We start from the raw sequence: 14,017 nt of genomic DNA on the forward strand, positions 1-14,017 counted from the left end.
TGAAAAGAGAGTAAAACTGACAATTTTCACTATTTTTCTACTACCACCATTTAATTTTTATTTTATTTTCTACTAGCCACCATCTTATTTTTCTAAATTATAAAGATTATGAAATAAAGTTCGAATGTAGAGGAGGGTCTTGGTTATATGTTAACTTCCAAGTAAATGTGAAACCTCAGTTGGGGATATCAACATACCTTACATATAACAGAAAGCAGGTATTACATAGTAAAATATAAAAAGGAAATATTAGAAAAATATAACCCCACTGCACTGTTAGGGAAATATAATCTTTTCGCATGGTGAGAGGATACCAAAGCACTTTAATACATATTTGGGTACATCGGAAATATTTTAACTTTTAAATTTTTATTTAAATTCTAGTTAGTTAACATACAGTGCAATATTGGTTTCAGGAGTAGAATTCAGTGATTCATCACTTACATAACTCCCAGTGCTTATCCCAGGTGCCCTCTTTAATTCCTGTCCCCCATCTAGTCCATTCCCCACCCACCTCTCTTCATCAACCTTCAGTTTGTTCTCTGTCATTATGAGTCTCTTATGGTTTGTTTCTTTTTTCCCTCCACCTTCCCATATGTTCATCTGTTTTGTTTCCTAAATCCCATAAGTCAAGTCATATGGTATTTGTTTTTCTGAATTGACTTATTTTGCTTAGCATAATATACTCTTAGCTCCATTCATGTCATTGTAAATGGCAAGATTCATTCTTGTGGATGGCTGAGTAATATCGCATTGTATATATGTACCACATCTTCTTTACCCATTCATCATTTGAATGGACATTTGCGCTCTCTCCATAATTTGGCTATTGTTGATATGAATTATTTTAATTTATTTTGAAGATTTTATTTATTTGTGAGAGAGAGCAAGCACAAGCAGGGGGAGCAGCAGGCAGAGAGAGGAGACGCTAAGCAAGGAGCCTGATGAAGGGCTTGATCCCAGGACCCTGGGATCATTACCTGAGCCAAAGGTAGATGCTTAACCGACTGAGCCATCTAGGCATCCCTATATGAATTATTTTAAAAGTGGTCACTGATTTCTTAACTTAAATTGATCTGAGCTTACCAAAGAAGCAAACCCCTATTATCAAAATATTTAGAGAATATCAGTTGATCTAACCATCTGAACTTTTTTAGTCCTAAATCATATAGAACTAGTACAAAGACTTCTTTGACTGTATCAAGCCTCGTTTAAGTACATCTTCCACAGTGCCACAGACTATTAGAAATTTAAAGTGTAATATACAACTAGCATTTATGAACTCAACAGCTTAGTGTTAAATGTCAGGTGTTATCGTCTAGCCATATCATAAACTTCTTTATAAAGTCTATTTTATGCTTTTCTTTTTTTTTTAAGACTTATTTATTTTATAGACAGAGCATGTGCACACAATGCGGGAAGGGCAGAGGGAGAGGGAGAAACTTAAGTGGGCCCTGCTCCACGACCCTGAGATCACAACTTGAGCGGAAACCAAGAGTTGAACGTTTAATCAACTTTGCCACCCAGGTGCTCCAATTTTATCCTTTTAAGTAGAACTAGGAATCCTAAATAGAAGAAAAGTTAAATTCCAGGTAACAGAATAAATCTCCATAAATGTATACTAGCAAGAGCCACCCAAGTAATTTCTCAATAAAATTATATGTGGGTACAAATAAATTCTGCCAGAATCTTAAACATGGCAATATCAGGAAAATATTTTATATTACTAATCTTTATGATCTTTAGCTTTAAATGCTATGAGCTACAACTGCCTTCAAGTACCATAAGGAGAGATAACAGTTTAAATATATTCATAGTAGTATAATTATGAGCATATATTTCTGAGCTAATTTGGAATTCATTTTATAAGTCAATTTTGAGATCTATGTCCTATTCTTTCTGACTTCATAATATGTAGGTATCAGTTAAAATTTTACAACTAAGAAAATAAATCTCACCCCTTAGAAACATCAAAGACCTTAATCTTGGTTTAAATCACTGGTGCAAGCTGACATAAATGTCTTTAGTGAGCCTTAACTACTCAGTTCAGTCTTCAAGGTATATACAACAGACCCCTCAGTTTTCTTATATATAATTCAGTTTTCTTTTATTTTCTTCAGTTTCAGATTTCTTATAAATCTTAGATTTAAATGCTTGGGCATTTAATCCCAGAGAAAACTTATACTTTCTGTATACAAATGTTCATAGCAGCTTTATTTGTAATAGCAAAATACCACACACAATCCAAATATCCTTGCATAGATGAATGATTAAAACTGTGATATATCCATAAGTGAATATGATTCAGCAGTAAGTAGGAATGAACTATTGGTAAACACATTAACTTGTGGGGAACCTCAAGGGCATATGCCTAGATCTTAGGAACAACCTAGAAGGACATACAGGGTGGTCAATTAAATACACAAGTACTAGATAAATGTGCACATACTGATAAGTCAGGAGGTTCATGGTACACTGTTGAGGGAAAAAAAGCAAGCTGCAGAACATGTATACTATGATTCTATTTTTATGTTTTATAAAAAAAGAGTAGCCTGTTTATATGTACATAAGCATAAAAACACACATGATTAAATTAGGAAGGATATATGCCAAATGCTGCCTACCTCTGAGGAATGATTTGAAAGATTTTTACTCTTTGTTACTTCTATTTTGAGTTTTAATGTTTTCATAATAAAAAAGAAAAAAGGCTCCTGCAGACTTGAACTTTTCATGACATGCTTGCTATAGATCTCAGATGTACACAAAGGCAGACATGTGAGATGCAAGGTGAAAAAGGGAACCGTACTTAGAAGTCTCAAGAGGTTGGCCTGAATCCTCAATGTGATCCTGACCAAGTCACACCTCTGTGGGCTGCAGCTGCTTTACCCATGAAACTCTAATTTTAGGTTTCTTTGAAGTACAACTGAGTTAATAGCACATGTGAATATATCAAACATGTAGTAATCTATGAGAGATTAGTGTTTTAACTGTAATATCTCAAATTCTATCAAATCTATAACCATCATAAGCTATCTGAATATCAGAGAACTTGAAGATAGCTAAAGTGTTACAACTTCAAGAAGACACAGTGTTTATGTAATATTTATGTATAATTACTTTTGTCCTGAGCCATGCTTGAATCCTAGAAGGGAACCACTGTCATCAAAGTCTGAATCTGGGTTTTCATCAATGTCCAGTTCGTGGCTAAACAAATAAACAAAAGGTAAACAGCAATAAGCCATTATATCCAGAGCCGATCAGTTCAGGCAAATATCAAAAGATACAATAATCAACCTGCACACACACACTTTCCTATTGCAACAATCAACCACCAGCTCACAAATCCAGGAAGACAGGAAAGAGCAGTTTAATCAGATTTTCCAAATATGATAAACTACCCAGCAGTGTTTGGAACACAGCAATAAGTACTCAAATCCTAATCATCTTATACTTGAACATGGCACTAACACCGGTCTCTCCATCTGCCTTTGGAAAGACACCTGTAAAAGCTGCAGCCTTAAACTAATCTCCTAGAGTGCTATTTTTAGTTTTCCTTAAAAATGAAGATGGAAACATTTGGTAATTATCAATGCAACCAAAAAATTTACTCTCTCTCTCTATATATATTAAGTAGAATAAGGTAGTGATACAAATAAGAAGTAACCCATGCTCATCAATTTATTGAGGATGCCTTCTAGTGATCCTTACTACCTAATGACAGTACCAAGTAAGAGAAAACGGTGAGAAATAATTCTTACAAATTAAGTTAGTCATTGAACATTTATGGTGAACCTACTAGGTTCCAGATATGTAAGTATGCCACACATAGTCTCTGCCTCCAGGAACTAAGAGAGGAATTATGGAGCATTGTATAGCATGTAGAAAGAACACAATGGAAGCATGCTTTTATGTATATACTAAGTTACTGAGCCTCCAAAGCTTGCATATTGTTTTTTCAGAAGATGGAACACTTCATATCCTGTCAAAGAATTAAAACGTTATTAGCTAACGTTTTGCAATGTCTACCCTTTCCTTGTATTTTATGGAATTAGCATTTGACCATATTCTACTTGTATTATTTGCTACTTGTTTAATTTTACATATCAATAGTATACTAGCACCGCTTCCCGAGGAGTTGGTCTGGGTGTTAGACTTAGAGCTGCCATTGTTTTGCTATGTAACTCTGGGAAAGGCATTTATCCTCATTTTGTTTTAATAGTCCCACCTATAGATTAAGAGCATTAGATTACATATTTCTGAGGTCTATTTTAGCAATAAAATTGCTAAATAAATATACTCAGACTTTTTGGGAAAAAAACAAACAGAACTTCCTTGAGAGAAACCGTATCAACTTATATATGAATTAAAAGCTGTCATCCATGGATAGCTACTGTCAGATTTATTACATGCTCGTTTTTTGTCTTCCCAACGAGCTCATAAAAAAAGCAACAGTTCCACTTTAGAAGCAAGAAACTGTGGTAGAGTAACAGTTAGGATTTGCCAAGTGTTCCAGGGTATAGCGTCTTGCTAGTATGTCTCATCTTATTTCCTCACAGGATTGACAGTACTGTAATATAACAAGCCCTTTGTAGGCACTCCGTCAAGGACACAAGTGCTTATGTTACCAACTTGTAGAGAGAGAGGTAATATGCAACTTGCCTCCTCTTGAGTTTGCTTGGCTTACGTTCAGGTGGATCTTCTTCACTCTCATCTCCATCAATATTTTTGGGATGTGGTCTTTCTTTGATTGTGTTTGCTTCTGAAGAGTCCTGTGAATCTAAAGAGGCAGACATATTGCAGTGGATTTTCCCTTTAGTGTGACAACTCTTCTGCCTTTTGCAAATGCTATCGAAATATTTTTGCTACCTTCCTGCAATGAACTGTACATGCATATCAGGCACAGTGCCAGACCACATCTACCTATTTTGTATATCTACACCCAGAATCTGAGCATAAAAAAACTATAGCTATGTGTAATTATTGAAGTTTAAAAGTTTCCATGACTTAACTACTTAAAAAAACAAACTAAAACTTTTTCCTCATAGCTGTCCAAATCTACACAAAGTAATCCACAGTTACCTTTGTGATAGCTAAGCAGTTATCACATTTTGACAGAACTTTAATTAATTAATTTTAGAGGAAGAGAGAAAATCTCAAGCACACTCTGCTGAGCATAGAGCCTGACTTGGGGCTTGATCTCATGACCCTGAGATCATGACCTGAACAGAAATCAAGAGTCAGATACTTAACTGAGTGAGCCACCAAGGGTCCCCACATTTTGATGGAATTTTAACTTAAATCACTCTGAAGACAGCATAATACATTGATTAAAAATGACTTCTCGGGGGCGTCTGGGTGGCTCATGGGTTGAGGCCTCTGCCTTCGGATCGGGTCGTGGTCCCAGGGTCCTGGGATCGAGCCCCGCATCGGGCTCTCTGCTCAGCGGGGAGCCTGCTTCCCCTTCTCTCTGCCTGCCTCTCTGCCTACTTGTGATCTCTGTCAAATAAATAAATAAAATCTTTAAAATAAAATGACTTCTCCTTATTAAGAAGCAAACACATTTTATTATCTCTAATATAGCTTAAATTAAAAGTAACAGCAAGGTAAGCACCACCATTTAGAAAAATATTTTTAACTTGTGGTAGCTCCACCTGAGGGACATGTCTTTTTTCAGATTGGCACAAAGTGAGTGGGTGGGACTGGAAATGGAGATCTGCAGTGTAGACAAAGAGAGTCTTTGATTGTGTAGGCACAGATTATTTTAAGAGAACACCCAACCACAAACAACAGAAAACATACTTATATAGAAATGCAATATATACCTTGCATGTGTTTTTTAAAGATTTTTAAAGATTTTTTAAAGATTTTATTTATTTCTTTGGGAGCAAGAGAGAGCATGAGTGGGGAAAGAGCAGAAGAAGAGGGAGAAGGAGACTCCCCGCTGAGCAGGGAGCCCAATGTGGGGCTTGATCCCAGCACCCTGGGATCATGACCTGAGCTGAAGACAGACACTTAACCAACTGAGCCACCTAGGCTCCCCTATACCTTGTGTTTTGATCTCAAGGCAAGATCTAAAATAAATTAAAACCTAGAATTCTCAGATTTATCCTGATGGGACTCACCCTGGGACTAAGTAAAGAAATGGATAATCTATATATAGTTAGGAAAAAGGCAACGGAAGGCACAGACTATAAGGTTTAGTATATTTGACAAAGAGAAAAATAGGAATATAAGTGAGGATGATCAAAGGAATAACATGAAGGAATAAGACAAGGGAAAATACATAGGCCAGTATACATATTTCAAATTTTATGGTCAAAATTAGCACAGAAAGAAATCAGGAAAGTACAGAAAAGTATCAAAAGGCCAATATAAAATAATCACATTATTTAAAAAAATATGAAAATAACAAGGAATGAGAGTAAGTAACTTCCATTGGAAGAGCACAGAGAAAAAAGAGATTAAAAGGTAGGTAGAGCCCCTTCAGTAACTCTCTAAAGGAAACTCTCAGCTAGATGAAGACCAGCAATCTGAGGAGCAAAGCAAATCCAATTGTTAAATAAAAGGCCAAAAACTTTTGCTTCATATAGGGATGAGACTGAGAAGAAAGTCTTATATTATAAACCAGACTTTTCTAGCACTAAACATCAAGGATGCCAAGAAGGCATTTTTTTTTTTTTTTTTTAAGATTTTATTTATTTGTCAGAGATCACAAGTAGGCAGAGAGGCAGGCAGAGAGAGAGAGAGGGAAGCAGGTTCCCTGCTGAGCAAAGAGCCGACGTGGGGCTCGATCCCAGGACCCTGGGATCATGACCTGAGCCGAAGGCAGAGGCTTTAACCCACTGAGCCACCCAGGCGCCCCCCAAGAAGGCATCTTAATGACCTTCCAGAAGTTCAGAAGTTATAAAAATTTTCTCTCTCATTTTCCTGGTGCCATTAGTTAGAATTCTCCTTCTGAGCAAGAGTATTCTTACCAACCTCTGACTTTTCTTAATATACCTCTCACTGGCTTTCCTTAGTCCTTTCTTTAGACCAGATTTTGTTTTGTTTTGTTTCAAATCACTTAGGCTGGAGTCAACCAAGTTCCTTATCCTGGATATTTTATGAGAATCCTAAAGTCAACCCTTCCAATTATAAATTAATATCATGCCCTGTTGAGATTCCCTACAGAGCAAGACTTCATTTGCTCGGAAATAAATTCCAATATGACTTACAATCAGATTTGCCTGATGTCCACTGTGTACTCTGAACTATTCTCTAATAGGCCTCCTATAAATTCATTTGCTTCATAGAAACTTGGAAGTTCCCCATCCACTCTATTAAAAAATTTCTCAAGGGAGTTCCAAGTTTTAATTCACTGGCCACCAAGGTCCAAGTGGAAGGAATGATAGTTTTGAGAACTCCAAACAAATATTCTTTTTATTTACGTGAAAGGTAATAAACTTATGACACATGAATTAAATTATGTGACATCATAAAATGTAGTTAACATTGTGTAACCCTAACATAAAGGATAGGTGTTAATTTATTTTGCTCAGTAGGTTAATTTTCCTAACTGTTACTTAGTAGGATAAATCTTGGCCAATCTTACCCTGAGCTGGTTGGTTTGTGCTTCTGTTCCCAGACAAGCTGCTATCCTTGGTTCCTCCATTACATGGTTCACTCTGGCCAGAAGCAGGACATTCTCTGCTGCTGCTGACTTCACTTAGCCACTGACGTCCATCCCAACTTACTGAAGAATCTAACTGGCTTTGTTCCACTTCCTCTGAATTCAAACTTATATTACTTATTCCACCAATAATTTCAATATGCTCTTTATCACTTGAACTAGAGCTTTCACTATCAATTGTAATAGATGGAGATGGAAAAGACATTAAGTCTGCTTTCATGCAATTTTCTTCTTTCTCATTGTCAACTTCTATTTTAGACCCACAAGTATCTGTTTCACAGGTTTGTGAGGTATCAAAAGTCCAACCCTGAGCTTCCCAATACTGAAATTGTTCCAAATAATACCAATAAAGTTGACTATAATGTTGTTCCCATTCCTCCTTTGTATCAGGAATGTTCCAAGGTTCTGAACATAGTGTCTGATCTGAATGTTTTTCTTGCCAGCTTTGCCATAATATTCCTCCACCATATTCGTTCCAATATTTTTCCCATTTTTCTGTGATTTCTAGCTTTGGAGTTAATGTATTTTCAACAGGAAGATTTTCAGTTTCAGTATCTTTTTTGTTTTGACGTTTACATGTTTTGGTGCTCTCATACTGTTCAATTGAAGATGGATCGTCTGAAGCCAAAATGTCATCTTCATATTCTTGTCTCCAAGGTTCTCTCATAATTTCATCTAAGTACTTCTTTTGATGTTTTTTCTTTTTCCTTTTTATTTTAACTTTATTTCTAGTATTCATAGAAACCTACATAAGATAAATAACTTGAATATAAAATGCAGCTCACAAATAAACTATAAAAGAAAGAGAATCCAAGTCTATTTTAAACATTAAATTAAATAATTTACTGTCAAATCCCCATCCTGGGTTTTTAGTTATACAAACAAGTTAATCTTACTATTTATGTTTCCAGGAGGAGGAAAAAAGGACATATATCAAAACTTGCAGTTTTAATTAATTTATAAATATGTATGTTTAAAAAGAGGTAGAATGCTCTAATTTATGAATATGTTAGATTTGGGATAAAAAAATTCTTTGTGATATCTGACGGAGAAAACTAAGAAAGAGAAACATAAGTAACTTACCTCAAAATTCTTATGTGCAGATATCCCACCAAACTGAAGTGGTAGTCCCATACTTCTCATGAGTTCAGCCTCAGAATCAAGTTCACTTTCATCTAGGCCTAAGCCTTTACTGTCATGTGACTCTGCAGTGCCACCTTCCTCCCCTTCTTCCTCTTCTGTAGCTTGGTCTCCTACAGACAGCGTTTGTTAGCTTCATGTTATAGAAAATGCAGATGCACGTTTTTCCATCATTTTATTTTTTAAAAATTTATTTATTTGGGAGAAAGAGAACACGAACACACATGCACAAGCCCACGGACAAACCCACACAAGCAGGGGGAGGGGCAGAGGAAGAGGACAGAGAGGCAGACTCCCCTCTGAGTAGGGAGCCCAATATGGGGGTTGATCCCAGGACCCTGAGATCATGACTCTAGCCAAAATCAAGAGCTGGACACTCAACTAACAATCACCCAGGGGCCCCTCATCCTCATTTTAAAGAGAAACCTGAGACCAAGAGTTATGCAAAGGTTACGATTTTTTAGGGGTAACACAGACTAGTAAGAAATAGCCAATTAAGAATCAGGAGATGAATTCTAATATGGCTCTGCCCACCACCAGCTGCCTAATCAACTTATACTTACTGAGCATCTCTGTGCTGTGTACTGTGCAAAGTACTGAGGATATAAGAGGGAATGTGGCAGAATAACCACAGGGAAAACACATTTTCACACTCCTTATTACTCAATAAGGAATATTATTATTGGATATATCATAATCAATAAGGATATATCACACTCAATAAGGAATATCATTATCAATGAGCAATATTACTCAATTAGATCAGTGATTTTAAAATGATGATTTGTGGAGTTTACGTTAGGATGTAGTAAGAAGAGTGGTGAAAGGTATGTCTTTAGCTGCCTCATGGTTTTTTCAATCACAACTGGGATTTATATTCTGTGACTCTGTGGGAGTAATGATTTAATGAAAGCTATAAAAGTCTGAAATCCCCTAAACTGGAAGTTCCTTTCAAATGCCCTGATTCTCCCAGAAAAGCTGTTTTATTATAACAAAACAAGTTTAGCTTTATACTAATATGGTTACATAAAAGTTTACCACACCATTAATTGGACAATTGCCATTCAAAACCTCCATTAACCATTTAAAATTGAGAGAGGTATCACTTTATACACTGACATACTCAATTAGGGCTGAGCTGCACTCTAGCTAAATGATCACAGAAGAGTGAATCTTACAAACCAAAAATGGAGACTGTAAATAAGAGGAATCTTCTGTGTATAAATTCTACTAAAACAAAGAGGGAAAAAAGATACCTACCTAAAGAGGATTCCACTCACCATTCTATTCAATGAACTTATGAAAGTTCAGGAGACAGCAAATAGGAAAAACAAATGTGCTAAGTTTTATGATCCTTTCATGGTATGCATATTTTATGTTCAGTAGGAGCCTGGTGTCTAAAGAAACCTTATTTGTACATTACTTTGAAATGTAAACCAAACACTTCATTCAGTGATCAACTGAAGAAACAGTGATTTGTTCCACCACTGCAAGAGTTAAAGGATTTTTAAGGGTAACATGATGCACTTCATTTGTGCTGACTTTAGCCTAGAACTCACTCTAGTTTTCCCTCTATCTAGAGAAACAAAAAAGACCTGTGTGGAAAGAACAAATGCGGTCATTGAGGGAAGTCTGAGAGAGACCCAGATAGTTTTCAGGTTAACTAGGTAAGACTCAAAATACATAATAAATTCTATTTGTTATTTGTGAAAGTTAACCCAGATTGTGGCCTCTTTACTTCAAGCAGAAGACTAAGGATGTTCACTTTGCATTTATCCTGAATCATTTATCTATACAATTGTTAAAGTATTAAACAAGGAGGTCATTAGACTGAGGTGGCTTGAAGGCCTTCGTTGTCTATGTACGCAAACCAAACACATAAGCCACAATCAAAGCACTCAAATCTAAGAAAAGAACACTGAAGAACAACTAATCACAAACAGCTAACTAGGCTTCCCCAAATGAGGTCATTCCTCAAGATATAATCAATCAATAACTTCCTTGCTTTGCTTCTATATCTTCTCTATTAAAAAACTCTCCCCTAACTCCTGTCCTGTAGTGGCGCTCCTATCTAGGGAGCTGGCAACTGCCTGAGTTGCATAGATATAAGTTCAAATAAACTCCTGAAAATTTTAATGTGCCTCTGTTTATCTTCCCACACAATAAAATTTTGCTGAAAAAAACATATGTTCTCTACTTTTCAAAGCTTCAAATTTCATCTTGCTCTTATCTAATGGCAACAACTCAGGAAGGAACGCTATATAGAGCAAAAGAGGCTACGTTAAGTCCACACAGGAGCTAGCTATAGAAAAAGAAAAGATGTGCTTTGACAGGAATTCTAGAACCACGTTATAATAAAAAATAAGGAAAGTAACCTATGATTAGTGGTTGTCATTTATAGTATTTAATGCCAACAAATTGATGTAGTATAACAAATTATATTTAAAATCAATACACTATTAGTTACTTTGAGCAAGAAAAGGCCCATAATATTTTACACTGTATTACCTGCATTGTCGCCACTGCCTTTGACATAGTAGCCTTTTAATCCCAAATTGCACAATTTTCGATCTCTACAAAGCAAATTAAATAGTAAATATTGAAATAAATTGTAAACTTGAGAAAAAAACAAGTTTGAGGCAGCACAGATTAATTAAAAAGGTTAAGGAACAGAAAAGCAATCTGCTAATATATTTTCCTCATCTGTAACATACAGGTAATAATACATAACCTGTGAAGTTGTTATAAGAATAGTATATTGTAAAGTATTTAATAGATAGCACATGGGAAGCATCTTTAATTGTAATTACTGATTATTAAAATTAAATGGTAATTCTGGTTTGAAGGAAGAATCAATCTTATAATACATGAACAATGAAGTGTTCTTTAAATTTGCTCAAAGAAGTGAGCATAAAAGTGGAAACATTTATCTTACACATATATATAAATCCACATGCAGATCCTACTCCATTTGCAAACAGGCCCAGTTATCATTGCCTAGTAGACAAGATATTAATGGTTTGAGCAAAGGTTGTTGTGGGGACTAACCCCCCAAGTTCTTAATTAAATATTTGATCAAACTGAAACATAAATAAAAACAATTCACCCTCAATTTTTAAATTTTATCTGCCTACCTACCTACCTACCTATCTAGGTAAGCCCTAAGCTCAACATGGCCCTTGAACTCATGACCCCGAGATGGAGAGTCATATGCTCCACCAACTAAGCCAGACAGCCATCCTAGTCTCAACAATTTTTAAAAAAACAGTGAATGATTAAACTTTTCTTTACATATCTACTTCTAAATTTTTTCTCTATCTGCTAAGATTGGAAACTACGTAACCCAAATGAGTTTAACAGTTCAGTTAAAAATTAAAATTTTGATATTATCTTCCTACCACTAAATTCAGCTGTAATAAACACCATCAGAAGTGCCATAATAAGGCTATCTTCAAGTATTAGCTAATACTATTTTTCTAATGGGGCAACAATAAAGTCAACAAAATAAAATTCCTGTATACTTGATATATTTTATTGTCCTCCTGTTTATTTTTTGATACTTTATAAAACATAAAGTAGGTGATCACTCATAGCAGGACAGCAAACAGGCCAGAGGATAAAGTGCAAATGTGCTTTGGCAGCATGCCCACTGGTCCCCAAGAACACTCGACAATGGAGAAGTGGTTAGGGTGGTGGGGGAGATAAGCAGCTGCACAGAGGACATCAATGGTGTCCCCACCAGTACCCACAGATATGGGGCACTAGGTGACAGGTGGAGGAAGAGACTAATATGGTGGCAAGATTGGTTACACTGAGCAAGTAAGTATATTTAGGATAATGATAGCCAAGATTTTCTACACACATACATGTATTTATGTATGCATATAAAATACAGATATATCCTGACTAACTGTGTCTGCTGAGAGAGTGTAGAGGCAATGAAAACCCAGGAGCAATGAACACAATGACCATGCAAGTCTTGGTTTCTGAACACTACTCTGCTAGAAGGAGCCAAAGTACCTTGGAGAAGTGGAAGCTCCAGGTTGAAGCACGGACTATAAAAGATAAGCCTGGGTCACCTTCTGTGCTAGAGAGTTAGGAGGAGGTCAGAGAATGCCAGGGACACATCAAAATGATATACAAGCCATCTCGAGGGGCCCATACCAGCTAAAACTATGTGAACATCAAAATAAATGAGAGTAATAAAATAGAACTTACTAATAAATGAATAATCCAGAATCCATGTTAATGTAAATAAAGGAGTAAACAAATACATGAGGAGAGAAGGCATTCTCCATGCAGAATGCCAACTAGTAAAAGCAGAATGACAGAGAATTGCTCTTTGGAAACCTTCAGAGGTAGCTGATTCAGACACAGGAACAGGGCACTAACACTGGAGTACTTTCCCTCCAAATACTAATACACACAAATGGAACCACTTTGACTTTACAGCAGAGATAGTTATGAGACTGCAACATAATTAGGTAATGGAGGTCAATGTCATCAGGGGTGGAATGGGTCCACAGCAAGTGACTGAAATGATGCAGAGCCAAACACAGGATCATTTCTGTGGCATTCCTGCCAAGAAGGCATGGCCCAGCTCTGTTCGTGTTGAAATGTCAGAGACCCAGGTTAAGGAAGGTCAGCACACAAGATAAGGTCTGCATTTTTTTAAATTTTGAGGCCATGATAGGGAGGGAAAGGGTGAGGAATTTTTCCAAAGGAGGAGACTGACAAGTTATAAGAGGAACTATGTGGAACTCTGGATCAAAGAAAAGAGACACTGATGGGAAAGTTGGGGAAATGTGAACCCACTACAGTGGTTATGAAAGAGAATACACTTGTTTTAGGGAAATGCACAATGGAGTATTTAGGAGTAACGGGGAATTGTATGTGCAGCTTGCTCTCTCAAGTGGTTCAGAAAAAGACTAAAGACTGTGTGCAGGGGAGGAGGGGGGCACACACGTGTGTCTGTGTGCACACACGTGCAGAGGGAGAGATGGAGCAAATGCAATTAACTGTTAATACTACGTGAGTCTAGGAGAGGGGAATATTAGAGTTCTTTGACCTATTTTTGGTTTTTTGTTTGTTTTTAAGTTTGAACCCATTCTTTACTCCTGTACTGACCTATTTTTGCAAGTTTGAAATTATTTTAAAAGGATTTTAAAAAATTAAGTAAAGCCTGTTATTTATAGCATAAACAATTTT

At 36.3% G+C, this 14,017-nt stretch overlaps 1 protein-coding gene across 1 annotated transcript in view; it reads right to left on the reverse strand.

Moving 5' to 3' along the window:
- TGS1 (trimethylguanosine synthase 1) overlaps positions 1-14,017 on the reverse strand; it is a 40,364-nt gene that overhangs the window by 22,566 nt on the left and 3,781 nt on the right. The window contains exons 2-6 of the mRNA XM_080802639.1: positions 11,318-11,382; positions 8,753-8,922; positions 7,592-8,414; positions 4,660-4,777; positions 3,118-3,204 (exon numbers count right to left, since the gene is read on the reverse strand). Of these exons, the coding sequence (XP_080658765.1) occupies positions 3,118-3,204; positions 4,660-4,777; positions 7,592-8,414; positions 8,753-8,922; positions 11,318-11,382 (1,263 nt within the window). The remainder of the gene's footprint in view (positions 1-3,117; positions 3,205-4,659; positions 4,778-7,591; positions 8,415-8,752; positions 8,923-11,317; positions 11,383-14,017) is intronic.

Source organism: Martes martes (genome assembly GCF_963455335.1).
Source record: "Martes martes genome assembly, chromosome: 4".
Classification (NCBI taxonomy): Eukaryota; Metazoa; Chordata; class Mammalia; order Carnivora; family Mustelidae; genus Martes; species Martes martes.